This window comes from Pleurodeles waltl, chromosome 4_2, assembly GCF_031143425.1.
Source record: "Pleurodeles waltl isolate 20211129_DDA chromosome 4_2, aPleWal1.hap1.20221129, whole genome shotgun sequence".
In the NCBI taxonomy this organism is placed as follows: Eukaryota; Metazoa; Chordata; class Amphibia; order Caudata; family Salamandridae; genus Pleurodeles; species Pleurodeles waltl.
Genome location: NC_090443.1, coordinates 485,505,377 through 485,528,424, shown reverse-complemented (window position 1 = coordinate 485,528,424; position 23,048 = coordinate 485,505,377). Strand labels below are relative to the sequence as shown.

The following is a 23,048-nucleotide window of genomic DNA, read 5'->3' as shown; positions in this document are numbered from 1 at the left end:
TAGGATTTCTATAGCGCCCACAAAATCTTGTATAAGGGAATCGAAGTGGTATCAAAGAGTAATTGCTGGCTAATAAGGTTGAGCTGGTTGGATGTGGTCTTCTGTAGCAAACAGCGATTTGGTGAATTTTATTTGCTGTAAATTGTACCTGGAGATCTCGATGGCTTCCCTTCATTCGACCTGTCCCAATATTTTAGAGAAACATGATACATTTCCTGTTCCTTCTTTCCCCTTACCTGGTCCTTAATTGTTGCAAGAATTTCACTCTGCTGTTTCACAGCAAACAGAACACCCAGGGCAAACAGAACACCCAGGGCAAACAGAACACCGAGGCGAACAGAACAACGAGGTCAACATTAAATAAAGTTTCCGCTGGTACCAAATAATAGGAAACACTTATGTGAAGGGGAATGGAGCAAACAAATTTTCCTCCAACTAACAATAAATTAATAGCTTTGATCCAGACTGAAAATAAAGAAAGCACATTGTGAAACAACTATAAAAAACACATCTTTGCTAGCGAACCAGTAATGTTGAACAAAAAGCAGATGCTCCACAAATACCCACTTTTAAAAGAATGAAGGTAAATATTTTTTTCATCATTTGCACTTTATTTGTGATATGAACTAGAGTACATTGACTGTAGAACCCTGTGTTTCACCAGTGATGGATACTAGGGATGTATGATTTTAAATGAACTGAACTGTAGGAGAGGGTATGTGGAAAGTGACTTGGTGCAGGATGCAAGGGTTGGTGTTAGGCAGTACTTGGATGGTAGATTTGACCTCCCTCATGCACTGACTACTTAATAATAACCTTTATTACACATAGGTCTATTCTTTCTCGACCCTGTCATTACTATTGTGGTGGGTCCCATCTGTAAGACAGAAACTCTCAAAGGAAAATACTGTGATTGCAGGCCCACCCTCCTATATTGGTTGTTGTAAAAGGGTAAGACATTCCCAGTATCCTCTTGAACTATCCGAGCCAAATTCCTAATATGTTTATATCTAATATTCAGGGATAGTGATGGGTGTTTTCAATGCTTGTAACACAGCAGCAGCTCACTCATATTACTGAAAATAACCTCCCTGATGCCCTCCCATTTCTCATATGTGAGTTCCTGTTTTGGTGTAAAAGAACCTTTTTTTATGGATGGTGCACGAATCAAACACAACATTGCTCTGAAACTGTCAGTAACAGTCCCTCACACATCACCCACATTAAAAATAAATTACAAGAAAACGGTACTGAAAACAATCTAAGAAATGTTCAAGGTCATCAGGGCAAGACTCTCTGCAGTAATTGGAAGTGCTTTAGTTATAAGCAGGGCCACTGGAATTATGTGGCAAAGAGGACCAAATTACCTGGCAATTTATGTGGCAAGAAAAAAACAGTTATGCATTTACAATGCCAATAGCCCTAACTCAAGCAAATGCGAGACCTATTTCATTGCAAATGCTCATTTTTTATGTGCGGATTAGGCACTGGTCCTGCTGATAGACAGCTGTGTCAGTAACGGTTTAATCGGTGACATTAACAGGCTTGTTCGTCACCTGCTGGCTTGGTAGGCTGACAATCTCTCACACATCTGGGGCAAACGTTTGCTATTTAGTCTAAAACATTATCACTTTTCTGTTCCTGGAGCATTTGGCCTTTGAAATTATACTCAGACTGGCATAACAAGTTTGGCTGTCATGCCTACTTTTAAACACCATCTATATACAGGGGTGGTGACAGCCCATTCGGGACATTATATTACTGCAACACAGCAATAAATACCCCCCCCCCCCCCGACACAGTTATTTTTCTCATTTTCAGCACAGTAAATACAAAACAGGTCAAAAGAATTTTAGGCTTGCATTACCATTGGAAACATCACTCGGCTCTGATACAACTTTTGAACCCCCAACACCTATAGCTCAGAAAAGGAATGGTAGAAAAACAGGCACAGCAGCACAATTTTGTCTGACATTTAATGGTGACAACCATTTGGGATTTATCCTTATGGATTTGTATAGATAGCACACATCAAGTCAGATAGCCAATCAGTGTTGTTGTGTGTTTACAGTAAATACCAAAATCACAGTACGGCATTCTCAATAACCTAGATGGAGGAATGAACAGAATGTTTACAGCCACAGACAGCAAGGAATGTAAATTCCATGGGAAAGAATCTGCTCTCGTTCTATGTAAATAACATTCCAAACTGAAAAATCTGTATGTAGGTTTACCAACATCACATAAGCAATACACCATTCTCTATAACTGTCATTGCTTAATTCCCCTCCCTAACCAACCGTGATAAACCATGATTACAAGTTCAGGGCTGAATTCCGATCCCCGTGCAAACAGAAGTTTGCACAGGGATTATAATATCGAGTTTTGTAATACACTAGGCTTCCCGAAATGTATCAGAGAAAGAGTTCCGGGAAAATACTAAACATGCTAAATTTTGTTAAATTCTGATTCTGGACGTTACGACTCATTTCCAAGTTGAATATCATAACAGGAGGTACTAACCCGATTTGGTAAATGCCTGGTCCTAGGGTATTAACCAGGTCTGGTAAATACCCTACCCTGTTCTACACAACTTCAAGCTCATAGGGTCATGGAACAATTACACAGTGCTCAGGGTCTCCATCTACACACACTCACCTTTTTCCTTTACTAAGTCCCTGAGATCAAACCTCAACCCACATCTCTGGGCTACCATTCCTCCTGAGGCTTACCTCTCCTGACCCTCCTTTGTGATGGTTCGTTTATTCCTTCGGGCCATTTTGGACTTGTAGCTGGATTTGCGTGCCGGCCCAATCTTGATGGAAGTGTTTTCAAATGGTGTGGTTGTCACCATGACTTTGTTTCCACTCTGGGGAGGGATGGCAAGCAAGGGTAAAGAAGTATATAGGTTACTGGGTAAAAATAAAAGCACAAGCCACAGAGCACAGCAAGCAGACATTCACTAAATTCAGTACCAATCCATATAATGGGGTGTGAACAAATGAGCCAATAAGAGTTGGGCAACGACCACCAATAATGCCCACTTCTCACTGCTTTATTATTTAAGTGAATAGAATACTGAAGCAGAACTAGGACCATGGATGCTTGTCAGTGGTGTGGGAATAACGTGAGAGGGGGACGAGGTGTTATTAAGAGAGTATGAAGATCATCAATTCTATGTGATCCTCAATGCTTCATCATTAAAGAAACAGGGATTAACAGAAACAAGGGGAATCATCTATGTTGTGTGCCCATTTGGCCTGTAATGTGAGAGAATGGATCATTGTGACATGAGGAGGACCAATAATGCTATGTGATAAAAGAGGTGTGACTATTGCTAGCTAGGGGGTCATTGATGCTGTGTGATCCCCGGTGGACACGAAGAGACGTGGCCCTTTTTTTGCTAATCAGGTCGAATGGAGAGGCACCCACACTTTATGTGGATATTTTTCCAGCTAAGCAGCTTTTTGCTCTATGGCTTCAGGGAAAACTACGACAGCAGGTCGCCATCTCTGGGACTTGATCACAACACACTCCCCTGACATCGCCTTCCTCACAGAAACTTGGGTGAACCCCTCACCAGAATCCGACATAGCCATAGCCGTCCCAGAAGGCTACAAAATCTCCCGCAGAGACTGCATAAACAAACCAGGAGGCATCGCCATCATACACAAGAGCACCATCAAGATCACCACCAACACCCTCGACACCCTAGACAACACAGAACACCTACACTTCTTAATTCACATAAACGCCAACACTACCCTCAGAGGAACCCTCATTTACAGACCACCAGTCCCCCGCCTCCCTTTCTGTGATGCCATCACTGATACCACAGACTATATTCTCCTTGGTGACTTCAACTTTCACCTGGAAAACACCCACGACCACAAATCCACAGCCCTGCTAGACAACCTCGCGAACCTAGGACTCAAACAACTGGTCACCTCACCCACTCACTCAGCAGGACACACGCTGGATGCTATCTTCACCTCCAGCAACCACATCACAGTCACACACACCACCGAACTCCACTGGACCAACCACCACTGCGTCCACTTTTCCTTCACAAACCCCCCCACCCACAACTAGCAACACACCACCCCCTACCGAATATGGGACAAGATCCCCATAGAACACCTGAACGCCAAGCTCACACAAAACCCACCCCCTTCACAAACAACCCCAAAATCGCTGCTCACAACCTCACGCACTGGCTAACAACCTGCACAGACTCCCTCGCCCCACTGAAAAGTAACAACAACACCAGCAAAATCAAGACCGCCCCCTGGTTCACCACTGAACTCCAAGCCTCCAAGCATGAATGCCGCAAAACTCGGAAAGCATGGCGCCAAGAGCCCTCCACTAACAACTTCTCCACCCTCAAAACTGCGCAAACACCACCAACTCACCTGGACCACCAAAACGGCTTACTACGAAGAACACATAGATAGTAACTCGCATAACAGCAAGAAACTCTTCACCGTCATCAAAGAGCTCACCAAACCCAAATACTGCACCATCGACCCCCCACACACACAAAACCTCTGCAACTCCCTCTCCAACTACTTCCACCACAAAATCTTAGACATACACAACAGTTTCACACCATCCGCTCCCACCGTCACCACCACAGACATGACCGACAACACAACACCCCACCCTACTCCTCACCTGGACCCCTACCAACTACGGAGAAACCAAAAAAAACATGAACTCCATCCACTCAGGCTCCCCCACAGACCTCTGCCCCCACCACATCTTCAACAAAGCCAGCCCAATCATCGCTCCCCAGCTCCGCGCTGTAATCAACAGCTCCTTCGATGCCGCAACCTTCCCAGACACCTGGAAGCACGCCGAAGTCACCACACTCCTCAAAAAACCCAAAGCAGACCCGGAAGACCTCACCAACTACCACCCCATCTCTCTTCTCCCCTTCCCCGCCAAGGTCGCTGAGTAGATAGTGAACGCCCAACTGTCTCACTTCCTAGAGGAAAACAAAGCACTCAATGCCTCCCAGTTTGGATTTCGCGAGAACCACAGCACTGAGACCGCCCTCATTGTCTGCACCGACGACATCAGAACCAGAGTCGACAAGGGCGAGACCGTCGCCCTCATCCTCCTGGACCACTCCGCAGCCTTCGACACTGTTTGCCACCAAATCCTCTGTGCACACCTTTCCAACGCAGGAATCAAGCACAAGGCCCTAGACTGGCTCACCTCCTTCCTCGCCGAAATAACCCAGAAAGTCTGCCTCCCACACTTCCAGTCCCCAGCAACCAAGATCATCTGCGGGGTCCCCCAAGGGTCCTCCCTCAGCCCTACCTTCTTCAACATTTACATGGCCCCGCTCGCCAACATCCTCCGCCCCCACGGAATCACCATCATCTCGTACTCAGATGACACCCAGCTTGTCATCTCCCTCACCAGGAACCCTTCCACCGCCAAGACAAACCTCCATGCAGGACTCCTCGACACCGCCAAATGGATGACAGCAAGCCACCTCAAACTCAACTCCAACAAAACAGAGATCGTCATCTTCGGCCCCAACAAGACGGTATGGGACGATTCCTGGTGTCCCACCGCCCTCGGATCACCCCCAACACCCTCCACCCACGCACGCAACCTCTGCATCATCCTAGACTCATCTCTCTCCATGGCCCAGTAAATCAACACAATATTATCCGCCTGTTTCAGCATGTTACGGAAGACCTTCAAATGGATTCCCATAGAAACCAGAAAAACCGTCACCCAGGCACTCATCAGCAGCAGATTAGACTACGGAAACACCCTCTACGCTGGTACCACAGCCAAGCTTCAGCAGAAACTCCAGCGTATCCAGAACGCAGCCGCACGTCTCATCCTCACCCTCCCATGCCACAAACACATCTCCGCTCACCTCAGATCCCTTCACTGGCTGCCCATCAGAAAAAGGATCGTCTTTAAAGTCCTCATCCACGCTCACAATTCCCTCCACAACACTGGACCAGCCTACCTCAACAAACGAGTGAACTTCCACGCACCCACTCATCTCCTCCGCTCTGCTGACCTCGCCCTTGCCACAGTCCCACGCATCCAACGTACCACCTCTGGAGGCAGATCCTTCTCCTACCTCACCTCCAAGACGTGGAACTCACCTCCCCACCAACCTACACAAGACCCAGGACCTCCTGACCTTCAGAAAACTCCTAAAAACATGGCTTTTTGAGCAGTAATACGGCATCCCCCCCCACACACACAGCGCCTTGAGGACCTCCCAGGTGAGTAGCGCGCTTAATAACTTTTTTTGATTGATTGATTGATTGATCAATCTACCAGCACTTATGTTTTTTCCAAAGACCCCCAAACTATCTTTAAGGAAAAACATTACTAATGTGCCACACAAGTTTGGAATTTTCTTTCATCCCGTGGGGGATATTTGTTGACATTTCCTGACCTAGACTTCCATGGTTGACATGAGGGTCCTTGTCAGAAGGGCCACCACAAGGAATGGAGTCAGATGAGATACTCTTTGATAGGGCAGTTTCAACAGCACTATTCATTTCATTGCTGCATCTGCTGCAAATTTTCTCAACTGCAGAGCTGCGACAGCTCAACCATCAGGGTCAGACCGGCCTTTTATCTCGTTGGGCATATTCCCAGTGAGTTGTAGGCTATGGAGGACATTTTTAAGCCGTCCAAGGACTGTTGCTGGGCCCTGCGTCACTTCATCGCAGCTTGCCCAGTGGGAGGCATAAGCAAAAAGAAACAGAGGAAGGACAGAGAGTGGATTGGGAGGGAGACGAGGGAGACAGAATATGGATTGAAGAGAGAGAATGGGGAATAAGTGAGGGGCAGTTTAAACATTTTTTGCTTCCAGTTCAGCCCTGTCTGCCTTTGGGAAAACACATTTGCCACCCCCCTAAGTGATGTGCGAGAACCGAGGGGCTAGGGGTAGTAGAGGTTGGGAGATTCAACAGTATTTGGCGGATGGCCCATTTCTGCCCTCCTCAATGGAGGATTGTGATGATGATTATCATACTGGTTGTTTCCTTTTGCTGGCGGGTTACACTGGAGAGGAGTACTTGCAGTTCTAACTCACCTTCAGAATGAGCTCTACCACTTCAGTGTGCACAAGACCATGAACTGGCTCCCCATTCACATGGGTGATAAGGTCCCCAGCACAGAGTCCTGCTTCGTGAGCAGGACCACCCTCTTCCACATGCTGCAAAAACAGGACAAAACAAAAGAATCATAAGTTGCCTATTGTGGTACAGCTCAGAATCTAATTATTGCTGGTCTCAAAGCTCCTTAAACTATTCCAGACTCTGGGAAGAGACGTTACATACAATTTTATACTGGTGACAATGCAGGAGCCAAAACTCGACCCAAGCAAGATGAAGGAAAGGGTGGAGTAACATAGGGAAGATGAAGTGGTAGCACAACAGACTAGCTAGAGAACTAATTTCTCAAAGTGGTTGAAAATGAAGATGGGTACTGGCAAAATAAGACAAGGTAGTAAAATTTGAAAGCCTGCATTCTCACCGAAAACACAGGAATGGAAGGGGTATACTTTGGGAAGTCATAGAAGGAACGATGACTTACTTGTAACTGCCTTCTCTCCAATACTGATAACTTTCATAGATTCACAGGCTTCAATGTTCCCTGCTGTCAGGCTAGGATCCCAAGTTGACAACATGGAACAATTCAAGTATGCGAATATTTGGAAAATTCAGTGGTGACCGAAGTAAATGTTGTGGCAATGTAGCTACAATTCTCCAAGACTACTATATTTCATAGATTCCCAAGCTTCAATTATTCCGCATTGCTGTGCTGGGATCCCAACATGATGATGCGAACATTCACAAATAAATGAATATATGGAGGTTTATATTTCCCCTCCCATACAGGCCTTATATAATCTTCCCATATTGCCGATTAGGTATTCTATAGTACATAAAATACAAATAAAACGTAAGTCCACTTTTCAATTCCCTTGTTTTTTCTTCTCCCTGGAAAATGCTGCTAGGTTGGAAGTTTAGAGAAATGCTTTAGAACAATCTTAGAAAATAAGGGAACAACAGGAGTGGCAAGCACTGTATAGCACAGATATTGTCCTCAATACTACCATAGAAATGTCCCACACTTGGTACATGAGTGTCCCTGTTGGTTACAGCCGATCCTGCCTCTCTAAAAACTTACATTACCTTAAAGCAGACTGTCATGGTCAAATTCTGGCATTTCTGAATAATGCACACAGTTTCTTTTCTGATCCCAGGTTGCATTTGTTATTTAAATTTATGTCTTAGGGCCTGATTTAGAGTCTAACGGGTGATTACTCTGTCACAAACATGGTAGCTATCCATTCCGCCATATTACAAGCGCTCTATATCCTATGGCACTTGTAAAACAGCGGACGGAATATTCGTCACGTTTGTGCTGGAGTAACTTGTCTGCCAAACTCTAATTCAGGTCCTTAGTGTCCATTGTCACAACTGTGGTCACTCACTGAATAACACCGGTTGCCTCAGTTTGCCTCTGACAATCAGAAAAACCTAGGCTCTATTTGGCTAGTGAGTACCAAAATGTACTGGCTTGTGCCAATCTGCGAATTGCCAAGGTGCTCACCAGAAGCTGAAAATAAATGCTTGGAATTGGTAGTTTTGGCCCTGATTTAAATTATGGAGGGCCTGATTTAGAACTCTGCAAACAGGTTACTCCATCACAATGCTGACGGATATCACGTCTGCCGAAATCCAGTGGGATTTAGATTTCGGCAGATGGTATATCCATCACCGCTGTGACGAGTTACCATTCTGCTGAGTTCCAAATCAGGCCTGGTGTGCGGTATTTAGTCAGTCAGTGAGCTGGAGTAAAATACTCCGTTGCCCTGACGGAGTACCCATACTCCATATTTCAAGATGCCTGCCAGCACTAAGGACTTCTCTTAATATTGGCAGGAACCTCTGTCACAGCGGTTCCTGTCAATGTGCTAATGTTTGACAGGCAGCTCCGTCAAACACCACGGCCATTTGTCAAACTTTTAACAAGTTTTTGCTTTTTAAAAACTAAATTCTAAAGCACGATTTTGATTTTTAAAAGTAAAAAACTAATAACACCCCACCCATAGCAGTTGTTTCCTACGGTGTTGGGATGATTTATTTTTATTTATTTCACTGTCGCTTACTACCACATTTCACTCGGTGGTGGCAAACAGCAAAAAATAATATAGAACACCATCCACTATAAATTGGCGGATGGAGTTTTTGGAGAACCTCTAATAGCCCATAATCCATCTGGTTGCTGGAGAAGTATGACAGCAAAAGAGCTGGAGTAGGCTTTGTCACACATACATAAGGTCTACCTGCTCTTAATTCAGGTGGGCGGACCAAGGGTTTGTTAGAGAGGGTACTTTGTGGCAATTGCAACAGAGTACTCTCTCTGCCAAACTCTAAATCAAGCCCTTTGCCTCTGTCAAATACATCTGAAAACCTTTCTGCAATTGACATGAACCTGCATGTAAATGTTTGCACACTACAGTTTGAAATGTGCATTAAACTTAGCGGTGTAGTATTTGTATCTGTTTTGATGAATGCTAGGCCTTGTCCAAACATTCCTAATCCGGTAGTTCTTAACGTGCATGTCCAGGATTTCTGCTTGCATTTTAAGACACCTTTAGTCACTTCAGTCACTCTCTTATTCTCGGGGCAACAATGTTAACCTAATGTGCACAGAAGCAGGTCAGCAGGAAAGCCTCTCGGCCTTAACCCACCACAATACTTTAAAGATATTTTTTGACAACTTGTGTCTGGCAAGTAGCTAGGTAACTTGCTTAGTAAATCATTCCTACTGAGACTGTTTCCATTTCAGTTGAGGACCTTCTAAATCATACCACTTCTCAAAAAAGTATCTTGACCCACCCAACCAAGCAAATTACAAGCCAATTTACAATGATCCATTCCTGGGTAAATTAACTGAAAAAGTGGTCTTTACCCAACTCTTCACCTCTACTAAGAAAACCCGCCTATTTTCCTCACCTGTCTGTATTGAGATGAGGCAGAGGCAAAGATTCCACCCTCACATTCACATGAGAAAACCTAAAGCTTACTGTTGACAAGAATTGCGCAGCTTCACAGCTACCTCTGGACTCATAAGTCGTATTAGAGATGATTCACCTCTACACACTATGATTCAAACTACAATTTCTTACCATATACTTGATAATACTCTAAAATTAATTGCCTCCTACCTCAAAGACAGACAAAACCTGATATTCTTCACACCTTTTACATTAGTACCTAACACATCCTGCACTGTTGTGTCTCATGAGGTTCCATCACCTCTCCTCTTCTATTCAATATCTACCTAAACCCCTTTCCTGGATTTCATTAAATGATTCAAACTGACATTCTACAGTAGTGCAGACAATACACACATCATTCTGAAAATGGGCAACCAAGAAGATCACTACACATTAAAACTTGATGAGCATCTGTGTGCCACAGATGTGTTGATGAAGAATAATCACTTAAAACTGAACATCTTAAAAACAGATATCATGTACCTGCAGACAGAGGCAAAAACAACAACCTATGACCATCTGGTCCAAAGAACTTGATGTCACAAAGAACAACGGAACAATAAAAAGAAGGTGGAGGTGCATCTTACCATACCAAGGATAGCCAAATAAGTGAAATACTCTCCTCACCATTGTAAGCTTGGAGGTGGACTAAGGTAACAGACTGTACTTAGGGACTCTGTGCTTCATTATATAGAAACTATAATGAATCCAGAACACCTCGGTAAATCTTCTCCTCCAGCTACACCCCACGAAGCACCAGACACCAGTCTTACAAGCTCTTTACTGGCTACCTATAGTTAGGCAATCACTGTTCTCGGCGCTCTGCTCTTTTCACAGACCTCCCACTGAAAGCCCCATTATATACACAGCTGAAGTTTAAAACAATAGTAACAGGACTAGACACTATGTTCAAGATTGGCACCATAGATTGTTTTACTGACTTACAATTTTTTTTTAGTAGGTTCAGCATTATTGGTCCAGGGGGTAAACTCTGGAATTCCTTGTCATGCAAAATATGAAGCAAACAGGACCACTTGAAATTAAGATGAGAGGTAAAAATCTTAATTTTTCGAGGATAATTATCAGTTTACTAGTCCTTGCAAACAGCGTGGAGCTACAACCTAACACCAGAATATACACAGCTCATGGCAATCAACCGAGTCAACCAGCAGTCGACGATGCAATGACAGAAGGTAGTACCCCACCAACATCAGAGGTGCCTTGTCCTTCCCCCAAATATCGAGTAAATATAACAATCCACTACTCCAACGGTGGATTCACTGTTAACCCTTATGTGTGGCAAATAATTATCCAGTTCACTACAGCTATCGATTTGATGCTAATTAGTAAGCAAGTAATGTCTAAAGAGATCTTATAAATGATTTTGGCACCAGAGGAGTCTAACTTAGTTCACACCTACAGACCCCGACTAACCATACATTCTGATCACTATTAGACAGCTTATAGATCACAACCTAGAACAACAATAAAGAAAGATTGTAATCCACACTATCTTGCACATCGCGGTCTGTCACATGCCTGGTTTTGGCACAACTTCTCTTGAGATCCACAAGATCTCAGAGTGGGCATCCTTCTGTTACAGTTGGCATCATAATTTAACGCCGGAATACAAATACATCATAAATGTTTTAATGGGAGCTACTCACAGATGCCAAACCACTACAAATAACCTGCATTGCCTACGTCCCACAGCCCTGCACCACACACCACTAAGTGCAGCATCCAAGACAAGGTAAGAGCACATCTCTGGTCACCTACACAGAGCAAGAAAGCACTCCCACACAGGCTCAAAACAAAGGAACTTTCCAAGCTCACCAGTCAACGGTGTAGCATGCCACCTCTGTGGGTACGTGGGAGTAAGCACTGTATGAATGTTAGAATAGAATAGGCTAAGGATTATTTATAACTTAGGAGTCCTTCTCCAGCAGTAAGTGTTAGGTTATCTTTTTTTATCAGGGTGAAATCTAGCATGGTGACTCAAACTTTCTTCTGATCTGCCTGTCATATCCCTCATGTTCGTCTAAAACCAAAATTTCTTTATGTGCTCTCATGGAAAATAAGATTGTAAGTGCCAAAATTAATGGCAAAAGGGTAGCTGATGGCCACCTAGAACAAACATCTTCCTAAAGTGGTTGCAAGTTATTCTACCCTGATGAAAATCCTGAATGAAGTTGAATCTGATACTTTCTGTCATTGCCAAGCGAAGCACAGGCTGCCCAAGCTTTCCAAATTAGCAGCAGCCTCAGAGTCTGCTTAGCATTAACAACAAGCTAGGGTCCTTGCAGCACCTCCACAGGGGGCTTGTGAGGCTTCTTCAATGTTCCTTTTATTGTGGCTGACAGGAGTTGAAAACACTCCTGTGTCACATTCGGTCGGAGCTTGTCTGGTAGCACATTTAGCAGTTTGTCTAATGTTCCATTGATCGTTTCTGTGTGTAGGGGGACATCTACACAGTGTTAAACAGCCTGTACATTCCAGGTGTCCCATTCTACCAAGCCATGTGGTGTGTGTCCAGTTTCTATTCCACTGCAAGCATTGCAGCTACCTAGAGCAGCAATATTCCACCCGAAATCACGTGGGAGTTGGTGCTAGGGGAAAAGTAAAACATGATGAGCGGACTGCTTGAATTCACCTCAGCCACTGATAATTACTCGGCGCAACATTCTAATACAAATATTTTGTGCTCACAGCCCCAGACAAATCAGCATGGATTCAGCAACAGTCCATCCCCAAACTGCAAGGTAATGTCACACTCTGAACAACAGCATATTCAACATATGCCTCCTCAGTACGGTGTAGTTTCAGTCCAACTGCACAGCCAGCTTGGGACCCACATCAGGACACACTTTGGGCACCTCCCTGGGAAAAAGTGTTTCTTGGAATGCTTCAGTTAATCTCGAATAGAGGTAATTTCTCTGAGTGGTGGAGTTGGGACTTGCTCCGGAGGTGCACGGCCTAGGTGCGTAGGTGAAGTCTATGACTGAGGGAGTGATATGTTTTTCTTGAGGGGGCTAGTGTGAGTGAATGTGTGCTGTGGACAGGGAGTGATAGAGTTGTGCTGTATTTTCTAGTACTATACTTTTACTGCTGCCATAATACTGATGTAGGATCCTACAAACACAGCTGCTAGAAGCCTGGGGTGCACCCCCCAAAAAGCCTTAACACTGAGCTGAGAGAGACAGCCATAGACACCATTATTGTTTTATAGAAATGAAATTGTGATGGTAGATGATAATAACTTTTTACCCAAGTTTAGCTTACAGGGGACTCCTGTTTTTCTTTCTTTCTTTTCAATGCTATACTAAACTATTCTGCCATTTTTTATAAAATTGAGGGGCATATTTACAAGCCCCTAGTGCCAGTTCGCCCTGCACCTAGCATCATTTTTTTTACCGCTGAGGTGCGTTAAGGAGTCCTTTCTCCTGCACCATATTAACAAAGTGGCACAATGCCTGCAATGCACCACTTTGTAAATCTTTGTGCCACATTATGCCGGCGCCAGACATAATGTATTCAAGGGGAGCGTTCCAATGCAGGGAGAACTGAAAAAATAGTACAGTGAAATTTACAACATTTCACTGCGCCATTTTTTTCCATCATTCTTAATGCCTGCTCAGAGCAAGTGTTAAAATGGAGCACCCATTTCAGTCAATGGGCCTTCCTGTGCTTTGCTGCACTAGTGTCAAAATGTTTGACATTAATGCAGCTAAGCGCCACAATAGCATACAAAATGTTGACGCTATTGTCCTAACGACCGCCATGGTGCACCACATTGTAAATATGGTGCAATGATGGTGTTGTTAGGTGGGGCAGGGGCGATGCAAGAAAAGTGTTGCATCGGGACCGATGTCCCACTTTCTTGAAAATATGCCCCTAATAGCCTTATTTAGAGTTTGGTGGATCTGATACTCTTGTCATAACGTGACAGATCTTCTGCCAGCCTTATTACATGTGCTATAGGCTATAATGCACTATAATACAGCGAACAAGACATCTGCCGCATTTGTGATAGAATATCCCGTCTGCCAAACTCTAAACAAAGCTCTAGGTCCCTTCCAAGCCACAACGTTATCTGGAGACAAGGCTTTTGGTGGTCTGTACTCCAGTGTCGACTATTTATCTTTCATCCAGACTATTATCACATGCAATTTCTTTGTCTCATGTGTTGTTTACAATTTTTTGATGTCTATAAATGTTTATATTATTTTTTAATGGTTTGCTCTCCCACTGCAGCCTTTCTAAAGCCTACCTACTGTTTTCACTTTGCATTAAGGCTGTGTATTTTATTTGTTCTTACCTTATTCTTCTGCTTGGTTCATTTTCCTTGTCCACCACACTCACTTGCAGGTCTAAATTAAATTGCTAAAAACCAGGTGCACTCAATAGCAAGCCCACCTCCCCATCTTCCAGTCATGTATCTTTTGCCAGTTTCTAGCATATAGAACACTAGAGTATGAACAAGCATTGCGAAAACGAAAAAGTCTTGCCTATGCAAGAGCTATTGGCTTTGCCAATGTGTTTTAGCCATGTTGTACACCGCATGGCTGCTTTTCAGTATGGCTGAAACTTATTGGCGGAGAAGAGAGTGGCGTGGAGTGTCGTAGAGTGGAATGGCGAAGAGTGTAGTAGAGTGTTGTGGAGTGGCTGAGAGTGTCATGTACTGGAGTGCCATTGAGTGGAGTCGGATAGACTGGCGTACAGTGGACTAGTGTAGACTGGACTGGAATAGAGTGCACTGGAATAGAGATTTGCAGAGTATTGTGGCGTAGAGTGCAGCAGCATAGAATTCAGCAGCATACAATGCAGTGCCGTAGATTGCCGTGGTGGACAGAGGAGTGGTGCAGAGTAGAATAAATTGGCACATAGTACAGTAGCATTGAGTACAGTGGTGCAGAGTAGAGTGGCGTAGGGTGCAGTGACATAAAGTGGTGCAGAGTAGGGTGGCATAGAACGGTGTATAGTATAATATAATGCCATTGTGTGCAGTGGCATAGAGTGGAATGAGGCAGAGAAAGAGTGGCCTAGAGTGCAGTGACGCAGAGATCATTAACATAGTATTCAGTACTGCAGAGTAGAGTGGCGTAGAGTTCAGTGGCGTAGAGTGCTTTGTCGCAGAGGAGAGTGTAGTGGTGTAGAGTGGCAGAGTCCAGTGGTTTTGAGTACAGTTGTGCCGAGTAGAGTGCAGTGGCGTAGAGTGCAGTGGTGTGGAGTGCTGTAGATTAGAGTGCAGTGGCATTGGAGTAGCATAGAGCTGAGTGGCAAAGAGTAAAGTAACTGGTGTAGAGTACATTTGCGTAGAATGTTGTAGAGTATAGTGCTGTAGAGTGCACATAGAATGCAGAGGCGTAGATTAGAGTGGTGCATAGTAGAGTGCCGTGGAGCAGAGTAGCATGGCATAGACTGCAGTAGGATGGAGTACATTGGCATAGAATAAAGTGGCATAGAGTGGTGGAGGGTGCAGTGGTGTAGGGTGGCGTAGAGTGTATAGGTGTAGAGTCCTCTGGAGTAGAGTGCAGTGGCACTGAGTGGAGTTATAGACAGTGCAGTAGTGTAGAGTGCAGTGATGCAGAGTAGAGTGGTGTAGAGTGCACTGGCATAGAGCGCTGTAGTGCAGAGTAGAGTGTCATACAGATCAGTGGCAGAGTGTCCAGTGGTGTAGAGTAGCATAGAGTGCATAGGTGTAGAGTCCTCTGGAGTAGAGGGCAGCTGCATGGAGGGGAGTGATGCAAAGTAGAGTGCCGTGTCTTAGAGTGGTGTACATTATAGTGGCGTACAGTGGAGTAGTGTGGAGTAGAGTGGCATAGAAAGTAATGGCATAGAGTAAAATGGAGTACAATGCAGTGGCATAGAGTGCAGTGGTGTAGAGCAGATTCGAGTGGCATACAGTAGATTGGCGTATAGTGCATGGATGTAGAGTTGAGTGTTACAGAATAATGTGCGTTGGCGTAGAGTGTATCGACATAGAGTGTGTTGGCAAAGATTGCAGTGGCATGGAGTGCAGTGTTGCAAAGTTGGGTAGAGTGAAGTGGCATAGAGTGGAGTTGTGCAGAGTAGTTTGAAGCAGGCTAGACTGCAGTGGTGTAGAGTTCAGAGGCGAACAGTGCAGTTGTGTAGGGTAGAGTGTTGTACAGTGTATTGGCAGATAGTATAGTGGTGCAGAGTAGAGTAGAGAGGCGTAGAGTGAAGTGGCATCAAGTGGATTGGTGCAATGGCATGGAGTGGTTTAAAGTGGAGTGGTGCAGAATAGAGTGCAGTGGCATGAAGTGGTGCAGAGTAGAGTGAAGTGGCATAGAGAGGCTTATACATGGTGTGGTAGCACACTGCAATTATAAACAGCACATTTTCTATTAAAATGACCACTATGTTTGCACAAACAGTTTTACTAATAAAACTATACAGCACACAAACGATAATGTGTGGCATTCCCTAGTGTATTGGGTTGTTTTGATCATATTAAAGTATTTATTTCCAACATACTTCAGGATTAACAAAAAATGTGCTCCATTTGTGCATTGCTAATTTTGATGTATGCTAATATACTTACACACTTCATTTAAATATTGTTGGTGCTAGAAAATAAGGGCCTGATTGCGACCTTGGTGGATGGGATAATTTGCCACAAACGTGATGGATACCCCGTCTGCCGTATTACAAGTTCCATTATATCCTATAGAATTTGTAAAACAGCGGGCTGGATATCTGTCATGTTTGTGAAGGAGTATCATATCCGCCAAGGTCGTAACCAGGCCCTAACTCTTTCCTACCCCCAGCATCCAGCAAGAGTGTCATATAAATCCTAGAAATATAAACACCAAGATCCCTCAGAAGACAGCCTGACATTTGACCTCTGTCTTTGAATGCGCAGCAAGTGAGACAAGATAAGAACAACATTTGAAGGCCTCTTTACAGAAAGAAGCACTCGTGAAAGAATACAAGGGGACTTAGGCCCATATTTATACTTTTTTTTGCGCCACATTTGCGTCATTTTTTGACGCAAAAGCGGCACAAACTTGCAAAATACAATTGTATTTTGTAAGTTTGCGCCATTTTTGCATCAAAAAGCGGAGCAAATTTGGCGCTAAAAAAGTATAAATATGGGCCCTAGTGTGAAAAGGCCTTGCTCCTTCAGAAGAACGAACACACTCTGGACAGCCGAAAAAAACACAAAGCCAGCAAATACAGAGCCAGAAAATGTGATTTACAAACCACAAAGGCAATGGTAAGCAACAAGCAGAATGCATTCCCACTGAAGTTCTTCTGAACGTCCCCAAGATGTCTTTAGCAAACCAGATAGCTGTGCTGTCTGATAGGCTTCGACCTAAAAATGCCTCCAACGAAAGCCTGTATGTCTGACCCGAGTCATCACTACAGGAAGACTTTAAAATTAGGCTTAGTGGGCATCTGATTATTTTAGAGAGATGTTTTATTTTGTCTCGAGGTAGCATTGGTAAAATATTCCAAAACTATTTGCTTTTTGTCATCAAAGAAACAAAGTAGAGGACACTCAAACGCCACAAAGCACCTGAAGCTCATGTTCTGTCCAGGGGACAAATGACTTATTTCTTTCCAGCCAATGTCCAACAGTGATGTCCTCCTTACCCAGACGATGTGGTGGACGCTGTAGACATCACTGTCCCCCATGTACACCCGGATGGCTCTCAGCGTGAAGCCGTATTTTTTCCCTGAGCGAAGGATGGTGATGGGAGAACGCAGGCTGGTGACCGCAGGGGAGTAGTCCCGACTGGGCGAGGAATCCCGTGAAGAGGGATTAGAGGAGAGAGACCTCGGGGACATGGGGCTGGCCAAAGGAGAGCTGCCATGTTGCTCCACTGCAAAGGGGAAAAAGAGAAGCATGCAGACAGAGAAAAGGGTAACACGTAGATATGAGGGATAAAAGAGAAATTAAGGCACACACGAATAGAAATGAGAGGTAATAAATGGGAAAAGGAAAAGACGCCACAGGACCGGGCAGGATTGAAAAGTTGGGAAAAAGGCAGAAGAAAAGGGCCAGGCAAATGAAAAAATAGTTTGAGGCAGAAATGGTCAGCGAAGAAAGAGGAAAAAGTGAATGCAGACAGAAAAAGTCAGTGCAAAGACATTTATGTATAAGGAGAGAAAGGAAGAGAGAAACAAAAATGCACATTAGATGATGAGAGAAAAAATGATGAAAAGAGAGGCAGGATGAAGGTAAGGGAACACCAAAATGAGGCATGGTGAGAGAAATTGTATGAATGAGAAAGGAGACAACAGAAGTGTTAGAAAGTGGAAGAGGAGATTGATTCACACACACGCATAGTGAAGGAGGAGAACGAAAATCACAAATACAGAGTGAAGGGAGAGGTAGGAAGACACAACAAGGAGAAGTGGGGATTTAGATTTTGCGGGGAGAAAAAGGGACAAAAAAGGCAGACAGCATCATGCAAGAGGTGGAGACAAGGGAAGATAGGGGAAGAAAATATGTTTAGTAAAGCTGGAAGCATTGAGCTGTTAGCACATACAGAAATTTAACACACAAGGTAACGGTCCGGAAAGCAAGGTCTATTGCCAAATGCGCTTCAAGACGGGGCCTGAGAGACACTGCTGAGTAGGTTACATCAAACTGGCTGAGACACAGAGGACAACTTGGGGAAGATAATAGAAGAAAACATATTTCTCCACTGTGGGTCTTGAGGGAGTTTCTAACGTGTGTATGCTTCGAAGGTACGAGGTAGAAAAACTGAATTATAATATATAGAGCTACTAAGGTAAAAGAGCACCAAAAATTATCAATACTTAAAACTACTTTAACGAAATAAATAATTACATATTAAATTAGCATTGCGGAAATATATTAAAAACATAAGGTTGAAGATGCGGGTATCTCCCTGTATGTCTGAGGTAGAAAATGGTAAATCAAATGGGAATATACTTTTTTGCATAAATTACATAAGGGTCGAATAGTAAAGGCTGAAAATGCAAAAATTGTTGTTTGGGATTCAACAGTAATGCATTCGTTATATAGAGGCTCATTAAGAACAAATATGATGGACGTAATATTAAGGAAAAGCTATGTAAAGAAAAACGACTTTAATTTCGAGTTCTGACCCATAGTAAATCTCCACTGAAATCATAAATACCTGAACGGTCTTGCCTTTATGAAGAATCACAGAATACTTTTACAATATACAAACAAAACATTTAAATGACAACATTTAGCACTCTGCACAGTTGACTGTTGTGGACTCCGCCTAGGGCTGAGAGAAGTAGCCTGGGTGCTTGGAATTCTTCTACATCTTTTTGGGGTGATCACTTTCAGGTTCTTCTGTGTCTGTCTCACTTTTAGATTGGCCAGACAGCCGGGACGTGGTGTGCCAGAGAGTTTGTCCTGTGCCAACGACATCCATCTGATCATTAAATCGGATCAGAATGCTTTATAATCTAAGCTGAAGCACGACCGCTCCCTAGCGGCTGCACGGCGTAACAAGCCACGACTATTTAAAACTCTTGACCAGCAAAATAGAGCTTTTGCCCCTTGGAAATAAAATATCTCACCGCTAAGGCACATTATGACCCGATTGTCATACCACCACCTAACCAAATAGGGGATGCCAAGTCCCTGGTAGTGATTCTGGATCAGGATGCCACATTAACTGCTCAGGTTACGGTAGAGAGTAACACATGTTTTTACACTCACTAGTTCTATAATAAATGATAGGTGCTTCTCTTCTATACAAACCTGAATATTGCAACCGTATGTAAATAGGTCAGCCTGCACCTTCGCTAGCCGTACTTTAGAATACGTAGAATTTCGCTGTGTGAGTAGTGCTGGCTCGGAAAGTCTAATCATGTCTCAGAGCCATGAATACTACTACATTGGCTACAGGGCAGCACAGAATTAATTTCAGATTCTTATGTATGGCCTACTGGGAGAATATTGAACTCTGGAATTAAATTTGGATTTGCAAATGTTGTATATTGATACAATATGTATATGTTTTGTTAGGTTTGGAAGCTGTTATATTTGTTGTCTTGTGTGAATTATGTACGTGATGTCTTTGTTGTGTGTCTTTTTCATGTCTTTCGTTGAGTTCTTAATAGTTTTTTTTAATTATTTTCAATAAAAATTATAATAAGATAAATGTATTTTTCTTATCTGTGAGTACAGTTGTTTCTGTTTATGACAACAAACAAAAGAGAGGCGCTTTGTAGTACGAATTTATTTCATTCCCTTGTACTCTCTTTTTATTAGTCCAGGGACCCCTTTATTTTGGTTTCCTTGGCCTACTGGTCAAGTCTGGAAAAATCTGAGCTGACACTGCTACTATAAAAGTAACCTCCCAGCTATCTACTGCAGTCGCGGAATCATCTTATCTGTGCATTTCTCACATACAGAAATAATGTACGGTCCTCTCCATATGCGATTCTGAAACTATTTGACAATGTACCACGTGGTCTCTGAGAAACCAGTTATTGACTGGGATTCCACAAGGTCTTTATATCCTTCTTGTTGTCAATATAGGCTGAAGAGAAGGCCTACTTCTTCCTTAGGGTCTCTCTTTTTTAGCCTTTCAAGAATCATTGGGCCAGATTTACAAAGCCCTATCGCCACCGGAACGTTACCTTTAGTGACGCTCCGGTGGAGCTATGCCCTGTGCTGTATTTACAAGGCAGTGTGAAGCCACTTTTTGTGGCTTAACGCCACCTTGTAAATACGGCCCTTCTCACGCAGCACTTTGCACGGAAGGGGCGTGCAATGGGTGTTGCTGTGTGCGTGCCACAGCAACACCCATTGCATTTTTACGCTGCCCCAGATTTACGAGTTTTCATAAACCTGAGGCAGCGCCAAAATCTAATGCCCCCTTAGGGGTGGCGTTAGCATGGAGCATGAGTTAAAGTGCTTTCATTTCTCCTGGTTTTTTGCTCTTTCTATATGTGCTGCATTCTTCAGCACGCATAGAAAGAGCAAAAGACCATTGAAGATTGATTTTTTGCAGGAAGGTGTCCCTTCCTGCACAAAAACTACCTCCCCGCAGCACAGCCATCCTTGCACCATAGCGCAAGAGTGGCTGTGCTGGTGCTCAGCAGCAAATTTAGTGCCAGCACAGGGGGCAACACAGGGGTGCTCTGTATTCTATTAGATACGGCGCATCCCTGTGTTTTGAAAATGACGGCGCGTGGCACAGGCAAATTTGGCGTAGCGTCACGCTCCTTAATTTGCTGGTAAATGTGGGCCTTTGTGTTTACACAAAATAATAATAATAATAACCATAATCATTGTCATGATTGTCATCATAATCATGAACACGCTGCAGCCTATCTTAGGCAACATTTTCCACATTTCGTATGATTTTCTTTTAAATAATATATCCAAATAAACATTAAAATAGTACTGAAAAAATATAGCAGCTGACAAATCCCTACGCTGCCTGCATAAGTGATAGGACACATAAGTAGGGAATGAATGAGAATACAGCTGGGTAGACGAAGTTAAGGAAAGCTGCAATTAGACACTGCTGCTTTAAGGAGCCAGCAGCTCCCCTATCTTATCGTATCTGGGACTGGCAGGGACCCCGAGCTCAGTTATTTTTTATGAAACTCCATGGATCACTACAGTTCATTATTTTACAATCCCAAGATCAAAGCCACGAAGGGTTATTTATGTTTCCAATTACAATTCTGCAATAAAGAGTAAAGATCACAAGTAACTTTTCCTACTGCATTGTGGGATCTTCATTGATAATCATAAGCACTGGAAGAAAATAGCAAGCATATCCTATGACCATGAGGAAGTCCAGGGGCTAGTGAAAACGCATTGAAATAACAGCAGGAAGGATTTTACCAAATAACCGACGAAATTTAGAGTTTGGCAGATGGAAAGGACCAATATAAATCAGCAGTGCTCCCACCACAGCAAACTTGCGGTTCCCTTGCTCTTCTTAAGTTTGGGGGAGCGCTTTCTTCACCAGCAGTGAAGCCTCATTTGGACCTGTATTAGAAATGCAGCCCATCTTCCAAAGGGCCGCTAGATCACAGTGAACATTAGCACACCCTATTTAGGCCACGTTGTCACTTATTTTATCTGCCCCTGTGCCAAGATATGAACGTGGATACCGGTAAAGAAAATGTACAATGGCTTACACATGCAGGGGGTAAAGACCGCATATTTGGGAGAAAGCAATTCCTCACTTTGGGAATTTATTTTCTTGGTAGACAGAAATGTTGCAGAAAGAATGCTATAAATGTGGTGCCTGTTCAGCAAACACTCAGGGAGCTCTGCCAGGTGGGTGGCTCTCAAAGGGTGGTAGAGGCCCTTCCCTCTGCCACTCATGTGGGCTCTCCGTCCAAACTTAAATTACTCCCAAATGCTTTAGAGCAGCTTGACCCACAATGGTATCTGCTTTACAGTCCAAATCAAGGCAAACGTGGCTGTTGAACATGAAGATGGAATTTCATTTTAGGTGCTCAGCAGATATCTACAGTAGGCAGATTACACATTTTCAGGTAGCATTAGCCTCAGTTCCTTTTGCAAAATGAGTATTTTTTTTATCTGAGCAATGCTTCACTGCTCCTTTGTAAATGTAAGAATGTTCTGGTAGTGGGACTGTTTAGAAGTGATAAGGCTCACTACAATAGGGCCTTACTTGACAAAGGGTTGACCCGACTTTCTTCATTCTTTCTCCAATCTAAATATTACCTAGGGACACTCATAACATCTACCGTACGAAGAGACCTTTCTATCAGTGAAGTAGGATTTAAAAAAATACCAGCAGCCCAATATTTGGGGTAACACGAAAGCAAGAGGGTACTTCTGGAAGGAATGGAGGATGGGTTTTCATTACCACACAAGTCAGATTATAAATTGCGTAGGGCTCATGAGCTAAAGAGCCTGAAGCTCAATATCTCTACATACAGACATAAGAGAAATACAATAAGCCACTTTCCAAGACAAATTCTGCACAGAATCCTTATATATGGCCTTAAGTAGGGG

General features: G+C 43.6%; 1 protein-coding gene across 1 annotated transcript in view; it reads right to left on the bottom strand.

Moving 5' to 3' along the window:
• MAST1 (microtubule associated serine/threonine kinase 1) overlaps window positions 1–23,048 on the bottom strand; it is a 696,806-nt gene that overhangs the window by 107,739 nt on the left and 566,019 nt on the right. The window contains exons 23-25 of the mRNA XM_069231862.1: window positions 17,681–17,910; window positions 7,082–7,204; window positions 2,733–2,869 (exon numbers count right to left, since the gene is read on the bottom strand). Of these exons, the coding sequence (XP_069087963.1) occupies window positions 2,733–2,869; window positions 7,082–7,204; window positions 17,681–17,910 (490 nt within the window). The remainder of the gene's footprint in view (window positions 1–2,732; window positions 2,870–7,081; window positions 7,205–17,680; window positions 17,911–23,048) is intronic.